Genomic DNA, 19,857 nt, shown 5'->3' on the forward strand with positions numbered 1-19,857 from the left:
CACTGGAGCAGAGAGAGGATGATATCTGACAGACCACTGTACTACCAGTGACCACTGAAGTGCTCATATAATAACTTGATATCAGTATTAGAGTTATGGAAGCTGCCATGGATACTAGAAGTTGCAAAATCAACCTTGTTGGTGGGGAAGGATGAGACAGTAACTGGGATGCTTGGTCCTGTAATGTATTTATCCTTGACTGAGGAAGACTTGCGATATGACTGTGTTCAGAACAAGGACTTGAGTGGGGAAAAATTGACATAGTTGGAGCAAGTAATCTCTGGCTTGAAGCACAAGATGCTCGGTGCCAGCAAAGAGGAGACAGTCGTTGAGATATGGAAACACCCAGAATCCTAACAGTCTCAAAAGAGCTGCAACCACTGCCAAGCACTTGGTGAACAGCCAGGGGACTGTGGTGAGACCAAAGGGCAGAACTCTAAATTGATAATGACTGGTTCCCAGCTAAAAAGGGATGAATCTTTTGGAATGCCTGTCTATTTTTATGTCACCGTACTCATCCTGGAATACTCTCAAGCACATACAATCGTCCTTGTGCAGAACTGGCAGAATGGACTGAACTGTGACCATTCTGAGCTTGGAACATTTGACATATTGGTTTAATTTGATGAAATTCAGGATTGGTCTCAGGTCCTCATTTTTCTTTGGCACTAAAAAGAACCTTGAATAAATTCTGAATCTTTGTTGGTCTGGGGAGACCATGTGGATGACATTTTTTTTCTAGCAGTTTTTGAATTTCTGTGACTGCTGCTTTTCTCTGACTGAGTGGAACGTCTGGGAGTTTTGCAGAATGACTGTGGGGCTGCAGAGAAAAAGGTATGCAATATCCTTTGGAGATGATCCTCTGCACCAAAGTGTCTTTTTTGATGGCTGTCCAGGTCTGTAGGTGCAGGGATAAGCAACACCTGGCTGCCTCCAGAGTCCAGCAGTTGTGCAAACCCTTCAAGGGCAATGGTAGAGTTTCTCAGAAAAAGCAGCTCTGAAACATTGATTTTGTGGGCATCCTTGGCCAAGTGAAAGTGGTCTATTATCAGAGTTCCCCCTTCTGTCAACAAGGGGACCTGTCCCCATAAAAGTCCTGGAGAGAGCCTTGTGACTTCTACAATCACATTTTGCTGCTACCTCTCTGACTCTGGGAAAAGGTTTTTTGAGGTGTAGAAAAATGGATCCCTACAGAAGATAATGTCTTCCCATCTTGTTCACTCCTAGATAAGAGTTTCTTTAATGTTGCGATTAAATAACATAGATCCAAAGGGAACACTGATGAAGGATTTCAAAGGGAACATTGATGGATGATTGAAAAGGATCTGCAAAGTCACAGAGGTGCATCCAGGCATGCTGTTTTATCGTTATTCATGAACCCGCAGCTCTTGAAGCACTTTCTGAGGCATGTGAAATAAGACTCATAGAAGCATGGATAGGGACTGTAGGGTGGCTAATTGCACAGAAACAGATTTTGTCCTCTGCAGACATGGACCCAGAGAGGACACTGGAAAACTCTTTGATCAAGTCCATCTGAAACCTTATTACAAGTGCCAAATAATACTGTGACTCGAGGGCAAAGGTCACTGACACATACGTGCACTTCCCAATGCCCTCAACTCTCTGTTGGGGGATGGACAGTAGAACTTTGCTCTACAAGTTCTTTCTTAGTAACCACTGCCACCACCATAGCATTGACCGGGGGAACCCTGCTCCAGTGAGTCTGATCCTTTGTTGCAACTAAATATTTACCTAGCCATTCTGGGAATGACTCCATCATATCAGGATCCTTCTACGCCTAGCTGCAGAGGACATCTACCATCTCATCTGAGCTGGCTCTGAAAGCCTTAAGAAACACAGACTCCTTTTGGGAAGGGGGGTTTGTCTTAAAAGCTTGAGTATATCACCAAATGAGATGTCCTCTAGGGGTGACCTGGGGGACCTTTACCCCTCATCGGAGTTGATGTCTTCCTTCCTTGAGAGATTCTTGTGGGGAATCCAAGTGCCTCCTCTTGCTTGTAAACTTCTGAGGGGGCTTCCTGGTGGGATGTTCCAGATAGGACTCGGAAGTGTGAAATGAGTCCTTAATTCCTGAATGAGGATTGTACGAGCCAGCTGCTCCAATGCAACAGGATCTGTAGGCTCAGGGACCACAGCAGATGGTTGTGAAGAGGGTGAACCTGATGGGGGCACAATGTCTTATCCACAGAGGCTGTAGACATAGGAGAGGCAAGAAAAACCCTGGCAGGAGCCAAAGGCAGCTGCACAGGACGGTTCACTAGTGTTACCGTGACTCTGCCTTCAGGAAGTTGGAGCTGAGATGTCCAGCGCTAAAGCTCCAAGAGGAAGACATTTCTAAGGGCACAGGAGTTGACCCTAACCCCCCTGGCACTGATGCTTCATCTCAGAGACCCCTCCAGCTTCGACAAGGTCAGAGCCGATTGGATCAGAGATGTAGATGAAGTAGAGGAAGGCCAAGCCTTTGGATTCTACATAGACAGACTTGGGATTCTTGGGTCATATGACTCCAAAATTAAGAGATGGATCAGAGCAGTAGTCCTAAATACTGGGGAAAGGCTCATGGGTCCAAAGGGAGACACAGCCAGTATAAATCCCAACTGAATATGGGCACAAAGAAACTTCTGCATTATTGTGACGACATCGGCTTCAGTTAGGCTCTTAAATGACTTGAGAGACGATGAGGTGGAGGGTGGCCTGAAACAAATTCTCAGAGTCTCTTGAAGGAAAGCTGAGTGGAACTGAGAAGATATCGGTTCTGGGGTAAAGGAGGAAGAGCATTGAGCCAGTAATTTAGTCTTAGATGTTTTTGGATCCTTTGAACCAGACAGATCTGATGGTTTTGAAATTTCTTCAGATGGAGAAGAACCTCGAACAGCAGAAGAAAAACGATCAGGGTATTGTTTCCTTCCTTCCTTCATCTTGCTTCAAGAATCTCCTTTGGCCTTCCCAGGATGGAGCACCAACAGGCAGAGGGAGAGAGAAGACCATGAAGAAGTAAGAAGGCAAAAAACCCTTCAAAACTAATATGTTGTGGCACTCAGCCAGGGCATAATGATTGAAGCCTGCACATACATCATAGTCTGTATCCAAATATGAAAAACCCAATATACGCACTCCTGCTGGGCACAGAAGTTTGTTATTTTGTACTCACATAAGGTGCATTTCTTAAAGCCAGTCGGCTTGTCCGACAGTATCTAAAAATACTGGAGAAAAAGAACAAGTGAGAAAAGGTTACCAGTGATGGTGAAGAACAGAAATATTACCAACAATGGTAACTTTTAGAGTACCTAAACATAGGTAACAAATGGAGGAAAGTTAAAGAACAGAAGACCTACTGCAGAAAATAAGCAAAGCACTTTAAGAACCAGAAAAGATATAGGAATAAGAAAATAAGACACACACCTATAAAAAAGAGCAAATATAAATGTAAACTATCCAATCTTGTGCGAAAACACATCCGAGCTATGGAGACCACATCCATTCACAGAAGCGGCAAATGAGATCTGATGTAATGCTGTTGCTGATGAGGCTTATGAGTAAGACGAAGAGCTTGAACTAAGGTCCCAAGTCTTTAGAAATGCACAAAGTCGGATCAGAGACTCATCAACTGAGTAATGGATAAAAAAGACATCAGATCAGATGTTATTCCTGTGGCAGTTTGGAAGTTAGGAGGGGAAGACCGTGATATAAGTCTGGAAGATTTTGTTTAATGGTATCTTAAAAGGAGAAGCACCAACACCTTGGTAGAAAGTTGTGGTGGATGTATCGCTTAAGGATGGTAAAGACCCATAAGACCCAGCTTCATACAGACCCATTTCAATTTTAAACCAATACTATAAAATGTTTATGTCTACCAGCTAAAAGAATGGCAAACTGTTGCCAAAATTGATAGATATGGATCAATGCAGTTGTGTGGAGGAGCAGCAAACATTTGATAACATTAATAGAACAATAATCCAGAGGGAATCAGAATCTAAGAATATACCTCTGTTGCTGTAGGTCTTGATGCAGAGAAAACATTTGAGAAAGCAAGTTGGGATTTTAGGAGTACGGCGATATAAGCATTTGCATTCCCTGATACAATAATAAGGTTAATCGGAGGAAATTATGAAGGATTATAGGGAAGAATTAAAAGTGGGAGCATTCATCTCTGACAAGTTGTGCCTGAACAGAGGAACTAAGCAGAAGTAACCTCTTTCCCTTTGTTTTTTGCTTTACATTTAGAGCCAACATTAACCAAATCAAGGGAGGGGGTTAAATACAAGACTTAAACCTATTTCAAAACAGGAATAATTTCAGTGCGGAGTTTGAAGAAGTGCAATACAAAAAGTGTAAATGTCATTCTGAGGCTGCACAGAAGGGAAGGCCCTCAAGTGCAAAAATAAAACATATGGACAAAGAGACTATATACATTGGGACAAGAGAAAAAAAACAGATTCTAAATGATGTTTCTAAGCAAAATACATGGAAGCGAAATTAATATAATAAAGGAAAAGAAAAGTGGGAGACCTTAACAGCTCCAAATTGTGACAGAATAAAAGCGTAAACTACAGTGAGTTTAAACTAGGTGCAATATAATAAAGAGAAACACGACACATACTCTGCAAAGCAGTTAACAAGAACTAGGGGAGGGAGGGGGAAGCAAAAAATTAACTTGGTGAGCAAATACGCTTATGCCACAGAAGAGCATTAGCTCACACCACAGGTGAACAAAGACATCATGGAAGCAGTTGAGGGGGGTATGTATGTAGCTGAGATGAATTGAAAAATCTGAGAACCAAGGAAGTGATAAAGGACCCAGAGTAAACAAGTCAGACTTTTGTAGAATATTATACAAACTTATATAAGGCACAGGAGGACACCAGGGACGGCTAGAGCAATTTATAGAAAGGCTAGAAATTCCGAAAATAAGTGAATAAGAGGGGAGAGTACTGATAAATACCAATTCCAAAGCTGAAATAAGAGACAGGATGAAAGCCCAGGTGAGGAGAAAGAACCTTTGTGTGTTTTAGGCATTTTATAGTTAAGGAAGTTACAGCATATAATGTTTGAATGTGTGTAGATATGAAGGCAAGTGCACTGAAAGTAAATACATGTGGAGGAGGAGACAAAGGAGAGAATCCTACAATAATAGGGGTACAATTTCAAGATTATTTAGAGATAGTGAAGGAAACTGCAAGCTGAGTGGACACTAATTTGTAACATGGAACTTTATTTGCTTTTTTATTTCTGTGAGGCCATTAAAGTAATAGAGTACGTAAAGCCACAGGTTCAAGTCACAATGCTACAGGAAACACAGACGAGAGCATGAATTATAACACTGACTAAATGGGAAGCTCAGATAAACAAAAATGAGCAAAGAGCTGACAAACACAGAAGATGTATACTGTTGAGTTGATACTGGAAGGGATGCATGATTACTTTGGGAAATATTTATATCCCCCAGGACCAAAAGTGATGAACTTAAGGAGATCTTAAACAAGATTATAGAGTTCTAGAAGGGAACTGCAGCATTATGTTCTGTGGACTGGAATCTGATAAGGGAATAAACAAATTTGAAAATAAATCAGGGATCAAGATTGATGGCAGTAGAAGACAAAATATTAACATGCTTTTGAAAAATCCATGGCTGGTTAGACATGGCAAAAAACAACAGGAAGCAATGACGATTTCACACCATGCTAAAAAGGTAAGCAAGCTGGTCAAGACACACCAAAAGAACATGAATACTTCGACAAAGGAGTAAGTACTCACCACAGAACACTGACAGATCATGCTGCTGTACGAGGAGGACAGACAGAAGCATCAAGAAAATTAAATTTAGGCAGACACTGGAGAATTAGTGGATGGTATTTAAGAGAAAGAAAAAAGTCTAGAAAAATTGAAGACAGAACTTGAATGGGTAGCAAAATTACAAGACATGCTGGAGCCTTCCTGTGTCCTGACAGAGTGCTCGTCAAACTATCTGGAGATATACAGAGCCGAGTATATTTTTCGGGCACTTCAGAGTTGTGTACTGGTAATTGTTGTTAGACTAATTTTATATCATTGCTGGCTGACTTCAGAGTTGTGCACTGTTATTTTTGCTTCATTGTATAGTTTTTCAGATCTCTGCTGAAGGTGCCCCCCCCCCTCCTATTTCTCTGTGTCTTAAGTTGGTATAACTGGTTTTACATCCTGTGTGTTATCTGACCATCTCAAGGATTACTTGCATAAAATTAGACCCTCTTAGTAACAGCCTACATATCACTGCTGGAGCCTTCCTGTGTCCTGACAGAGTGTTCTGCAAACTATCAGGAGATATACAGAGCTGAGTATATTTTTCTGGCACTTCAGAGTTGTGTACTGGTAATTGTTGTTTGACTAATTTTATATAATTGCTGGCTGACTTCATTGTTGTGCAGTTATTTTGGCTTCACTGTACAGTTTTTTCAGATCTCTGCTGAAGGTGTCGTTTTTTCCATACCCACCCTCCCTATTCCTGTCTTGTTTAAATTTGGAGGCTTTTGCAGTTGCCCGCCCCCACTGTAGATTTGATCTGGGACACTCGCCCAGTCCCATCTCTTTACCTCATTCTACCTAATAGACTCCTTCTGCACTTGTATTTAGTCATTTTTAATTTAATTGCATTTTTTAAACTGTTTGGTCTAACATTGCAACATACTCAAGTGTGCTAGCTTGCACTGCATTTGAATTTTTACTGCTGTTTTAGCTACTTTTCTGTACACTCACACACACACACACACACACACACACACACATATATATATATATATATATATATATATATATATATATATATATATATATATAAAACCTTTCCTGTAACTAGTGTAGTCCAGATTCAGATTTGCTGTATATCCAGGACTGTATGTAAGCTTCTGAGCCCCCCCCCCAAAGCTTTCTGTGTTGGAGGGAAGCCTTCTATCTCATCAGTGGGAGTGGTAAGCACTAGGTAACCTATCTACCACATAAGGAGTGGTTCTGGCCCAGAAAGTGTAGTTATTGGCCGTATGGGCAGTTTTTCCATCTCTCTCAACTTTCTGATTTAAAAGCCAGCATTTGCACTTGTTTCCCCCTTCCTGTAACTAGTTTAGTCAAGATACAGATTCTTAGTTTTAGCACTTTAATTTGCTTATTCATGATCAGCACTTGTTCAGAACTTGTAAGCACTAAATAACCTACTAATTACTACAGCACTCAACCTTCCTCATTACCTAGAGGAAAACAGTTTTGGTACTTACTTTCCTCACTTGCTTAGAGAAAAACAGTTCTTGTACTCACTTTCCTCACTTATCTAGAGGAAAAAGGTATTTTATTCAGGCATGTCCAAGGGTCAGCTCCCAGTGTTCTCTTCTGTCTATCTGATGAACCTGGACATCTTGGGGCAATGTAGAAATTGCCTCATGTTCACAGACAACCCTCTCCTCGTACCACCCAACACTACAACCTGTGAGAGATGCACTCATCTAGCCAAACTGGAGGTAAAGCTCTCTCCAATCAAGACTGAACTTGACAGTCAAGATGAGAAGGTAAACACTTGCACCACACCACACTCATTACATAGTCTCACTAAATCTACACCACCAAAATCCACACATAGAAACACAAAAACATTTGTGAAGGCTCTCAATAATAATCTGCTCAAGCAACAGAGACCTCCAAAGCAGAAATGCAAACAACCTCCACCACCCCAACACAACCCAAATGACACACAGCCCACAGACTCAGTGCGCCACTCAACCACAGCCAATAAGGCAAAACAGCGTACCCAACACACTAGTGATAGGTGACTCTATAATCAGGCACACTGATGACCCACTCACCAGGCTAAACAAGGAGAAGGTTACTGTCAGCAGCCTGTCGGGTGCCAGGATCCGCCACATAACCTACGCACTCGGTCACTCCACAACAAGTACAAATATGACTCTGTCATTGCTCATGTTGGTGTGAATGACCTAAGACGTACCTCCCTGGACTACATGAAAAGAGACATGGAAGAGCTCTCCGATCTTGTAGCCCAGGCAGGTATGACCTTAGCCCTGAAGTAGCATTCTGCCATCACCCAGAATCATGCTGCAGTACAAGGACAAAATGATTGACTTCAACAATTCTCTAGGCTTCTGGTGCCATTCTAAAGGGATCCAATATCTCTCTGCCTGGGATAACATGGTCGACAGACCATGATGCTTTGACAGAGATGGCCTGCACCTGTCACCCCTGGGATTCCAGATACTGGCTAAGGTTCTTGCCTCCCCTATAGTGCCTTTTTTAGGCAAGGTTCAAATGACAAATTCACCATTGTAACAGGAACAGGCAAGCAAAAACTGAGGGTGATGCTACTCAATGCTAGAAGTCTAAATCTCAAAATGCACTCACTCGAGGCACTCCTTAAAATGGAGAACATCAATATCTGAGCAGTGACAGAAATCTGGTTCAAGGCTCCAGAGAGCACGCCTGCACTACCAGGCTATAACTCATACCACACTTTTCGGCCATGTAACCTGGACCGGAACACAAAAGGCGGAGGTGTGTCCATATTCATTAAGGATATCCACACTTCCAGGCTAGTTGCTCAGCATAATGCAGCCGAGGTTATGCAAGTGCAACTAACTCTGGGCAAAAGTGCAATCCAAATTGTAGCTTGCTACAGATCACCCACCATGTCCCAAGATTCCCACTCCACTTTTCTTGATGTACTTGAAAATATTAGGGTTCAACCAAACACCATAATAATGGGCGATTTCAACTACCCCACCATTAACTGGGAAAACTACTCATGTACCAACTCCTGCGCTCAACGCTTTCTGGAATTCATAAACTCCATTGCCCTGAATCAACTTATCCACACCCCCACCAGGGGCAACAATATCCTAGATCTAGTCATTACCAACATCAGTGACCGGTGTTCCACACCTGAAGTCAACGCCTCATTGGTCCGATCCGACCATAAGCTAATTACCCTAGATATCCACATCCTGCCCCCACCCCCCCATTAAGGAAACCATGGTAAAAAATTTCTCCAAAGCCAACTTCATGCTTAAGACAGAAGTGGTGAACTTCATGACACCCATGCAGATGGACAATGCAGTTACGACTACTGAATCCTACACAATTGCACTTTATAAGCACTTACATGAGTACATGGATCGTGCTATCCCAAACAGAACCAAGACGCTATCCTCCAAGAAAAGGAAGCCAATCTGGTGGTCCCCTGCCATAAACAAACTGTACAACAGAAGGAAGAAACTGCTGCAAAAGAGGGTAAAATCCCATGAGTGGAGGAGCTCCCTGGTCAGCCTCAGTAAGAAGCTGTGATCCCTTATAAAATCCTCCAAAGCTAGTTACGAAAACAAAATTGTCACTGATTCTAAAGACAAACACAAAGCATTCTATAGCTATGTCAAGATTCTCAATAGCAACACTCAGATCTGCTCTGAATTACAGCACAATGGCACTAAATATACAGACCCAACTGATATTGCCAACATCCTGGCAGATAGGTTCAGTGCTAACTTTACCCCCCCCAAAGATCCCATCTCTATACCGGAAGAATGCAAAGTTCCTGTAATCATGACTGCATAGGTAAAAAACAGTGTCTCCAAAGCCAAGAATACAGCATCCTTAGGACCAGACAACATCCCAGGCTGCACTCTACACGAACTACAGAACGAACTGGCACCCCACCTAAGTACCATGTTCAATCATAGCCTCACCTCAGGCTTTGTGTCTGAAGAATGGTGCACATCGATGGTTATCCCACTCCACAAGGGGGAAGCCACCACGGACCCCGGGAACTACCGCCCCATTAGCCTGGATGAGCCTGGTCTGCAAGGTCATGGAAAGTATCATCATGGAACTTATAAACAAAGACATTGTTAATCTCCAAACACTGGACCCCACCCAGTTCGGGTTTGTAAAAGGCAGATCATGTCTCCTAAACCTGACAGACTTCTTTGAAGCAGTCACCAAAGCCGTAGACAAGGGTAATGTAGTTCACACAGCCTAGCTAGATCTTGCCAAGGCTTTCGACACCATCCCCCACTCTGGAATTATAGATAAACTCACTAAACTAGGTATAAATCCCTATGTCACAAGATGGGTTTCCAACTGACTCAATGACAGAACCCACACTGTGAAAGTAGCAGACTCCAAATCTGAGTTCAGACCAGTGACAAGTGGAGTACCACAGGGTTCAGTCCTGGGTTCTCTCCTGTTTGGTATCTACTTCTCTGAAATGCAGGCTAACACAAAAGGTCTTTGGTTAACGAAGTTCGCAGATGACTGCAAACTAGGAGCCATAATCGAAACTCCTAACGATGTGGACATCCTACAAAAGGGCCTCACTGAGACAGATGCCTGGTGTCAAAGCCATGGCCTCAAGCTCAATGCCAAAAAGTGCACTGTCATCCCCTTTGGTAAAAAAAAACTGTACCCATGAACTACAACATAGGTGGTAGTATACTTAACACCGAAAGTGTGATGAGACCTTGGGACACAGGTGGACAGTAGTCTCTCCTTTGATAATCACATCGCCACAGTAATCAGGAAATCCTTCTACATGGCACACCTCATCACAAAAGGTTTCTCATCCAGAAAAAAAGAGGTCATTGTTCCCCCTCTACTCATCACTCATTAGACCCATTATAGAGTATAACGCCCCTTTTGGTATGTACCTCACAAGACATCTACAACAACTGGAAAGGTCGCAGAAATACCCCACAAAGAGGATTACCGGCCTCAAACAGATGCCCTATGCAGAGAGTCTTAAAAAAACTCCAGCTTTCCTCCGTTGCATATCACCTCCTCAGTGGTGATCTCTGCCTAACATACAAAGCTATGTCAAACCCAGAGCTGTTGGACATGCTCCACTTAAAGAAATCCCAATCCCTCTGAGCTACACGCTCTAGGGACCTAAACCTTGTCACCACAATAAACAGAACATGCTGGTGGGATAGATTCCTGTCCCAGAGACTTCCGATACTCTGGAATAAACTACCTATCCATATCAAACAAAGCTCCTCATTAGCACTCTTCATGAAAAATCTTGATGATTGGATGGGAAATAGGAAATTCACCCCGAGAATCACCTCTGTGGCTCTGCTTGACAGTGGCTCAGGAAAATAATTTTCTTGGGTGGCAAAAGCCAGGGTACCTTTTTGGCTGGGCTTGTATAGGCCCCAGGGCCGATAGCCTAGTACCTACCTATGAACCTATGATGGTGGGAGATGAAGCGACACTGTGAAAGAAAATTGTGTACGAGAACAAATTATGGAGAGAAAGAATTTGGCTCCAGAAAATTAAATTTGAAAGAATGCAACTACAATACAATAGGGGCCAAAAGGAGCAAGTAAAATTAGAATTAAAATAGCTGTAGGAAAAGCAAACTGCTCACTTAGAGGGCAGAGTAGTCAAAAATACATGCATCAAACAAACAATGGTATTACGCCAACACACCAAAATTACAAGCTGTGGCAACAGAAGACAGGAAGAGGTACAGATAAATTGAGAAATCTGAGAACCAAGGAAGTGATAAAGGATGCAGAGTAAACCGGTTAGGCTTTTGCAGAATATTATACAAACTTATATAAGGGACAGGAGGATACCAGGGATGGCTACAACAATTTATAGATGGGATAGAAATTTCAAAAATAAGTGAAAAAGAGAGGAAAATACTGATAAATCCCACACCCAAAGGTGAACTAAAAGAGAGGATGAAAGCCCATGCAGAAAGAAAGACCCCTGTGTGTGTTCTAGACATTTTACAGTTAAGGAGTTTACAGCATAGACAAACTTATCAAGCAGGTAGCTGGATGTGACCACTTATCTTATAAGAGAGAAATTATTTCCTTTACTAAGTTCCATATGCATTGCTGAGGTTTGATTTTATTTTGCATTTTCGTATTTAAATGACCTTTTTGCTGCTATGTTGGGCACTGATTTTTTGGACCACAGTATTAATACCTGGAACTAAAATACATTGGTCAAACTGCTTATTGTTAGATTGAGCTTACAGACTCATAGGAGACCTTCCTTGATAGTTAGTAAATGATAAATGAAGTACATTAATACCCACTCACATCTAAGGAAGTGTGTATTTCTTTAAACGGTTCAATAAACACAGCACAAACACTTACCAGTGTGAGAAAAAGTATTTGCCTGAAGCTCAGATGCTTAGAACTATGACAAACATATGTTAAGAGACAGATGGAGGTGTATTAGTGTGAGCCTGAAAACTTAAAGACTCATAGCCAGCTGTAAAAAAGAAGTTCCTCACCGAACAAAACATTAGAATAAAGGACCATTTAAGAGAGTGACAGAAAAATAGTGCTTAACATTACTTTCAGTCATGTCGTTAGGCAATGTATTTGTCTTGGCATGAAATCAGGGTGAGGGTCTAAACTGCGGCAGGGCTAGCCACCCAGTGGTCTAAACCTTGGCGAGATGATTGTCACTGCTGAAGTGACACCCCGACCCCATGTGCAAAATGGGAAAAGGGATTCAGGATGGATGTTGATATTACATACAGTAATAATCAAAAAAGGCCACCAAACCAATATTCAGAGAGGGTGCTATTTCAGAAACATTTCTGAATTCCTAGTACTGCCTGTTAAGCAATCACATGATCACCAATATCTTGCTGCGAGAAGCTCACCGAGACCAGAACAGAGATCAGAATGGAACAAAACCCTACAATCATCTAAAAAGCAAAAACATGCTCTAAAAATGGATCAGTACGAGAAGCCCTGGAATAACAAAGTCAAGGAACATGCACTGAAATTCACCACTCCATGAAGACAGTAGCAGTGTCCTATATCAAATATGGATTAAAATGAACTGAAGCTCATTTCAGACAAAGTGCAGTTGTGTACGTAAGCTTACCGTAACAGCAGAAGTTCTAACAGAACACTGTTGCAGTAGCTTACCTAAGCTATATAGGTCTTACCCTCTGTCATCAGTCAGTTTTTCAAAGATTAAGGGCACCCTCCACAAACTCTGTCAGGAGCTCAAGCACTAAAAACATCAGAGCTTTCTTGCCTCAGAAATGGAAGCAACAGCCCTGAAAGGGAAAGATGCTAGGAAATAAAACACAAATGCAGCAAAATATATACAAGGGTATGTACATCCATCCCCCTGGCAATTCGTAAACACCAAAACAAGGGTGCTGGAGGGAGGAATGTAAGGAGGGGACGGCTACTGTAACAGTGATCTATCATATCATCTACTGTGATGTCAAGTTTACTTGCACAACTGCATTATGCTCAACTTTAGATCACTGCTGCAGTAGCCTAAGCTCTAGGAGTAGATTACCACAACTTGAAAAGTAAAAAGGGAGGTGGAAATAAATTAACAACTGAGGAGCCCTTGGAGAATGGTCCTAATCAGAACCTGTTTTGTACCTGGAAAACAAATGAAGTTTGTAGTACTTTGAAAAAGTAAGTACAGTGGACCAAATTACTGTCTAGAATACTTTTTCAATCTAGTCCTTTCCAGTAAGCCAACAAAAAAGTCAAAACCCTGGTGGAATTGGCCCTAACTCTTCCTGTAAGTTGATTATTATGGTGAAAATAAAAGGAAATTGCATGGGACAACCATCTAGAAATGGTCTGCTTTAATGCTGGCTATCCTCATCTCTTACCTTCACATAAGACAAGCATATAATCAGCTTTCCTGAAGGAATGAGTATGAGTTGCCTGTGGACATCCAGAGTTTGAGGAGTTATTTTTTTCTCTCTTGATGTTGGCATCTGGAAAAGAGGGAAGGAGATTGACTGACCGGCTCAGAGATCACTTTAGGCATAAAAGAGGGGTTAGTTCCAAAAGAAACAGCATCTTTATGGAAAATGTGGTAAAGTTGACTCACCATAAATGCTTATAACTCAAATACTCTCCCAGATGATCTAACGACAATAAGTAAAACAGATCTCCATGTTAAGAACCTAAATTCAGCCAGTGTAACTGGATGAAATGGAAAAAAACAGAGAAAGCTTTTCAAGCACAAAGTTAAGACATCTGGATGAACCACCTGTTTTCCTAGGTGGAGCTATATATAAACCCCCTTTCAAAAACTGATTTGAGGGTGGTTAAGGGGGGGGGGGTCCATAGGTAGTTACTAGGCTACCAGCATAAGAGCCATTTTAAGCCTAACCAAACTTACCCCAAATTTAGCAAAATATTGTTGATGTACCAATTTCACATTTGTGATATAGGGTTTTACACATTAGTTCACAGGTTGTACCTGTCCATTAAATGAAATAAAAAAATAGAAGCTGCTTTTCCTGCTACTGAAAAACCTTTGATTGATAACATTCTTTATAGTCACTAAATTAAGCAGTCCTCTGTACCATAATTCAATATTTTCATACACAATACTGCATTAAAACACTGAATCCTGTATGGCTACCATTATGTGCTTACCTCCCAAGCTATAATACAAATGCAATGAGTTAAAATAAATTGTTCAACAAGAAATACAAAAAAAATATATATATATATATATATATATATATATATATATATATCAATGGAATACCCTACTACACATTCAAATTTGGTCACAAAGTAAAACTTCTATACAGAAAGAAATGTTTTTTATACCTTTACCTGTGACTATTTTTTTCTCGTGCAATACAATCTTTCCATCACTTATGGAATCAACAAGGTCCTGAAACTCAGCAGGAACATCAGCTTGCTTCCATCGCTCATTATCTAAAAGCAAACTGTTAAAAAAAAAAAAAAAAAAAAAAAAAAAGTCTCTATGAATATGGAAAAGTGCCAACTAAAATATGAACTGCGATTGTAATACATATTAAATACAGCATACAAAATGGTAGTGAATGATACCTCAGTTTGGTTTTCCTCTCTTCATGGAACCTATGTACAAATCTGTTGGCTTGACTCTGGAGGGCTCCTCTAAGTGATGTGCTTCTTCGGCCACACACTTGTTCTGTTACCTGAACAAACTCTTCCACTGCCCGAGACAAAGCCAAAAACTCCGAGGAACTTAACTTCTCCAGAAAACCATCCTAGAACACAGCAAGATTTATGAAAAACTTGAATTCAACAGTCAAATGCTGCTTTACTTGGCAAATTCTGCTCCACCTAATCTCATCCAGAAATGTAGCATTCTACATCCACAATACCAGCTATGAATACTCTTAGCATTTTTGTATGCATTTCCCTTTCAGCTAAGGTCCTAAAGTTTACTACCAGACAGTGGTACATGACGTAAATGTGAATCCATACATTCAACTTTCAAACTACAATCCTGTAAATGCAAACATAAAAAAATCACTACAGTAAACACTGGATTGCAGTAAATGTCACAGGACAATTTGAAACAGTTTCTGCAAGGGTACATCCCATGAATTCACCTGACATAAGGAGTTTTTTCTCCTACATCTCTTATCTTACACAATTACAAAGGGAACAACGGTCAGTATAAATGTTGTGTAATTTTTTTTACCCAGTCCTCGCTTTCTCATGGACTTGTATATGGATACACTAGGTTTCCCAAGGAGGCCACTAGGATGTTCTTAGCACCTTAACCTGATGTGCAAGGTTCCAAGGTAGGCCACTAGGATGTTCTTAGCACCTTAACCTGATGTGCAAATGGCTATATCTCAATCCAATTACCCAACAGCAAGCAACAATATTTGGGGGAATGGTTAAGAAGCTATAAATCTAGCACTGCATTTGGTTCACTGATAAGAGGACATGAGTACCTCTCGTATGAAAGCAGGTCTCTCCTTCAGATGTCAAAGTACACAGCATGCAACAACCTTATATATGCACCTATGTAAGTTATCATCTGATTACTTCATCCATCTTGCTTGTTCTACATCTCAGACTCGTATCCTGGCATTTGTGCTTGTCACCTGTTTATTAATGTAAATGTATATTCAGAGGAACAAATTGGAGCTCTTCTCTTAAAATGTTCCTCTCTTACAACTTGGATCCTTACTGTAGCAAATGGCAAAAAAAGGAAATAACAGATAACATAAGCAATACAGCTACCCTCATCTTTAACAAGGTCATGTAAGCTAAAGTTTTTGAAATGTTAGCAATGATCTCAACTTTGTCATATCTTCTCAAGAAGGAGTAAAGGAGTATAGATGAAGTAAAAGTATGTCAACTCTCCTATTCCAGCTACCCCACCCACATATCCTAATCCATGACTGTGGATCATAAAAAGATGCCATTGCTCATTAAAGGTATAACTTGAGGGAGAAAAAGCAGTAACATTAGGCATATAAACAATATCCCTTTCCATGACAAATGCAATGCTGTGGATAGCCTCATATCTCAAATTCAGGAATGCAGGTAACACTTTCACAGTATGTACCACAGTTTTTCATTCATCTGACTCTGAAAAATCTTCATTTCAAAAACAATCAAGATGCCACACTAGAAGTATTAAAAAAAAAAAACCTTTTAGTTATGTACTTACCATAACTGGATGTATGGGATCCATCTCGCCTACATTCATGACAGAAGGGTTCGAGCCGATCCATCGGCTCCGACCGCAACTAATACACTAGCAATAAGTCTCTCATTGGCTGGGCTACTCCCTATCCCAGGATGCACTACACCTGCTTCCCCAGATCTTGTTTGTTCGCTTTCATACACCCATGCAAACACAGGAAACTAGTAGTCACAATAACCAACTAAAGTTCTTCAAGAAAGAACGCCAAGAAAAGAGGGACTACAGCTCCTCTAAATCCAAATGGAAGGGGAAGGAGGGTGGGTACTTATGAATGAAGAGATGGATCCCATACATCCGAAGTTATGGTAAGTACATAACTAAAAGATGTAATGGGATCCTATCTCTACATTCATGACAGATGGGACAGCGTCCCTAGCACCTACATCCCGGTGGCTCACTGGAAAACACTCCTGAGAACTGTGGAACCAAAGGAAGCTCTGCCTCGAGAAACCACATCCAATTTGTAATGAGAAATGAAAGTGTGCGGAGAGGTCCAGGTTGCTGCAGCACAAATATCATCTATTGATAACTTGGAATGAAAAGCTACGGAAGTAGCCATAGCCCTGGTAGAATGAGCCTTGACTGGAAAGGGGAGGTCTTTGTTAGCTTGTGAATAAATAAAATGATACAATCTTTAATCCATTTAGATATGGAGGTTTTGTTACTGGTTGACCCAATTTGTTCTGCAAACGAAACAAAGAATTGATTAGATTTCGGTGTTTGAGCGGTTCTATTCAAATAAAAACGCAGTTGTCTATGTACGTCCAATTGATGCAAAGTATATTCTGCGTTATTAGAGAATTCTGGGAAAAAGACAGGGAGTTCTATAGTTTGTTGCATACAGAAAGAGGAGGCCACTTTTGGTATAAATGCAGAATTTAATTTCAATGAAACTCTATGCTTATGAAAAATCAAATAGGGAGGATCAGAACAAAGAGCTTGAAGTTCTGAAACTCGCCTGGCAGACGTTATGGCTACTAAAAAGGCCGTTTTCCAAGACAGAAATTTTAAATCACAGGTAGCAGCTGGTTCAAAAGGACGGGCAGTTAGGGCAGCAAGAACCATATTCAAATCCCACGGGGGGACAGGATGAGATAAAGGAGGCCTCAGGAGCCAAGCCCCTTTAAGGAAAGCCTTACAAAGTTTGTGAGACATCAATGAAGGTACAAATGAAGCATGAAAATTAGAAATGGCCGCTAGCTGAACCTTAATGGTAGAAACTGAAGATCCCGACTGAAAAGGGAGGCCAGAAAATTCAGAACCTCCGATACTGGTGCAGTGAGAGGATCTATACCCCGTTCTTGAGCCCAGAAAGCAAACCTTTTCCATTTACTGGAATAAAGTTTGATGGTGGAAGGTTTATGAGAAGAAGACAGTATGTGGACCACGTCCGGGAAAGAGCATTGTCTCGACTAAGGATGGGAGTGGAGTAACCATGCTGCCAACTTCAGGGACCTGAGAGATGGATGAAGCCGTCCTGACTGATGAGTCAACAGGTCTGGCACCGGATCCAGAAACCATGGACCTTCTATCGCATGCCTCTGTAGGAAAGGAAACCAAACTTGACGAGGCCAGTGCGGGGCAATCAAAATCATCTCGCTCTCCATGTAAATGGCCTTCTGTATCACCCTCGGTAAGAGGGTCAATGGAGGGAAGGCGTAGAGAAGACCGGGGGGCCAAATGTGAGTCAGAGCGTCCCTGGGAGTCTGTCCCTGAGAAGGGAACAGCGTGAAGAACTCCCCGCATTTCGCATTGTGAGGGCTGGCAAACAGGTCGCAGCAAGGATGACCCCATCTGTCGAAGATTTTCGCAGCTATACCCTGGTTGAGGGACCATTCGTGGGGTAAAAGAATGGTCCTGCTTAATCTGTCCGCAATCACATTGGACTTCCCCGGTATGTGCGTTGCCATTAGAAAGCGGTTGGTAGCTACCGCCCAGTGCCAAAGTCTCATGGCTTCTCTGCATAGTGGGTAAGACCTGGTTCCACCTTGCTTGTTTATGTACCATACCACCGACATGTTGTCGGATAGGATAGCAATCGGGCCCTGTGGGAGAGCGTGATGGAGAGCTTGGAGTACCAATAGTACCGCTCTCATCTCCAGGACATTGATATGCAAATCGTTTCCTGGATCTGCCATGTGCCTTGGACCGACCTGTCCAGGTAATGACCCCCCCACCCTACCTGGGAGGCGTCCGTAGTCACAGTGGCAATGGGACGTTGTGGTATAAAGGGTCGCCCCTGGTCGAGATTTGACTGGAGAAGCCACCAATGCAGATCTCGACGGCAACTTTCCGTGATTATGATTAAGTGGTTCAAGGGAAGTTCCTGATAAGACCATTGAACCGACAGTAGCCATTGTAAAATTCGCATATGAAGCCTGGCCAAGGGAACCAAAAGTATGGTCGACGCCATCGAGCCCAACAGTTGTAGGATCCGATGGGCCGGGCTCTTTGTAGGGGAGACAGGATTTGACTTGATCTTATAACACCTGAATTCTTGCTGCCGGTAAAAAGGCGCGCATTCTTTTTGTGTCTAAGTCTGCGCCTATGAAAGTAATACGCTGAGATGGCTGTAGTACAGATTTTTGCAAATTGAACATGATCCCCAAGAAACGGCCCAAGGTGAACGTGGCTCTGAGCGCTTGGAGTAGTAGATGCTCGGAGGTGGCAGTAAGGAGCCAGTCGTCTAGATAAGGAAACACCTGGAATCCCAGACTTCTCAGGTGAGCAGTTACCACTGCCAGACACTTGGTGAACACCCTGGGGCTGTGGTGAGACCAAAGGGCAGTGCTCGGAATTGAAAATGACTGACTCCGAGGCGGAGCGTAAATGTCTCCTGGACTCTTGAGCTATGGGAATGTGATAGTAAGCGCCCTGGAGATCTATGGAGCACATCCATGCATCTTTTCCAGCAAAGGAAGAATAGATTGAAGAGTGACCATTCGAATTTGGACTTCTTTACGAAACGATTCAATGAACTGAGGTCCAAAATGGGCCTGAAGTCCCCTGTCTTTTTGGTACCAAAAATAATTTTTGAGTAAGTTCCTGATCCGATCTGGTCGATGGGGACAGGCTGGATGGCTCTTTTCTAGCAGCTTTGAAACCTCTAATGCTGCTTGATCCCGCTGACTGGGTGGTACGTCCGGGATTTCCCTTAAAGAAAGGGGGGGTTTGTTGAAGGGGATGATATATCCTCCGGTGATAATGCGGCACCCACTGATCGCTTGTTATGGATTCCCAAGCGTGGGTGCGCCGCAAAGCGACCCCCGACTGGCTCCGGAGTTGCACAGTCGGGCAACAACTCAGGAACGCTGGTTGTATGAAGAACCACGAAAGGAATCGCGGTCTCCA

General features: G+C 42.1%; 1 protein-coding gene across 1 annotated transcript in view; it reads right to left on the minus strand.

The window, feature by feature from the left end:
* VPS54 (VPS54 subunit of GARP complex) overlaps positions 1-19,857 on the minus strand; it is a 1,876,392-nt gene that overhangs the window by 416,296 nt on the left and 1,440,239 nt on the right. The window contains exon 17 of the mRNA XM_044055553.1: positions 14,625-14,740. Coding sequence (XP_043911488.1) covers positions 14,625-14,740 — 116 coding nt within the window. The remainder of the gene's footprint in view (positions 1-14,624; positions 14,741-19,857) is intronic.

Source organism: Protopterus annectens, chromosome 1.part2 (genome assembly GCF_019279795.1).
Source record: "Protopterus annectens isolate FY-2018-M chromosome 1.part2, PAN1.0, whole genome shotgun sequence".
NCBI classification, from domain to species: Eukaryota; Metazoa; Chordata; order Ceratodontiformes; family Protopteridae; genus Protopterus; species Protopterus annectens.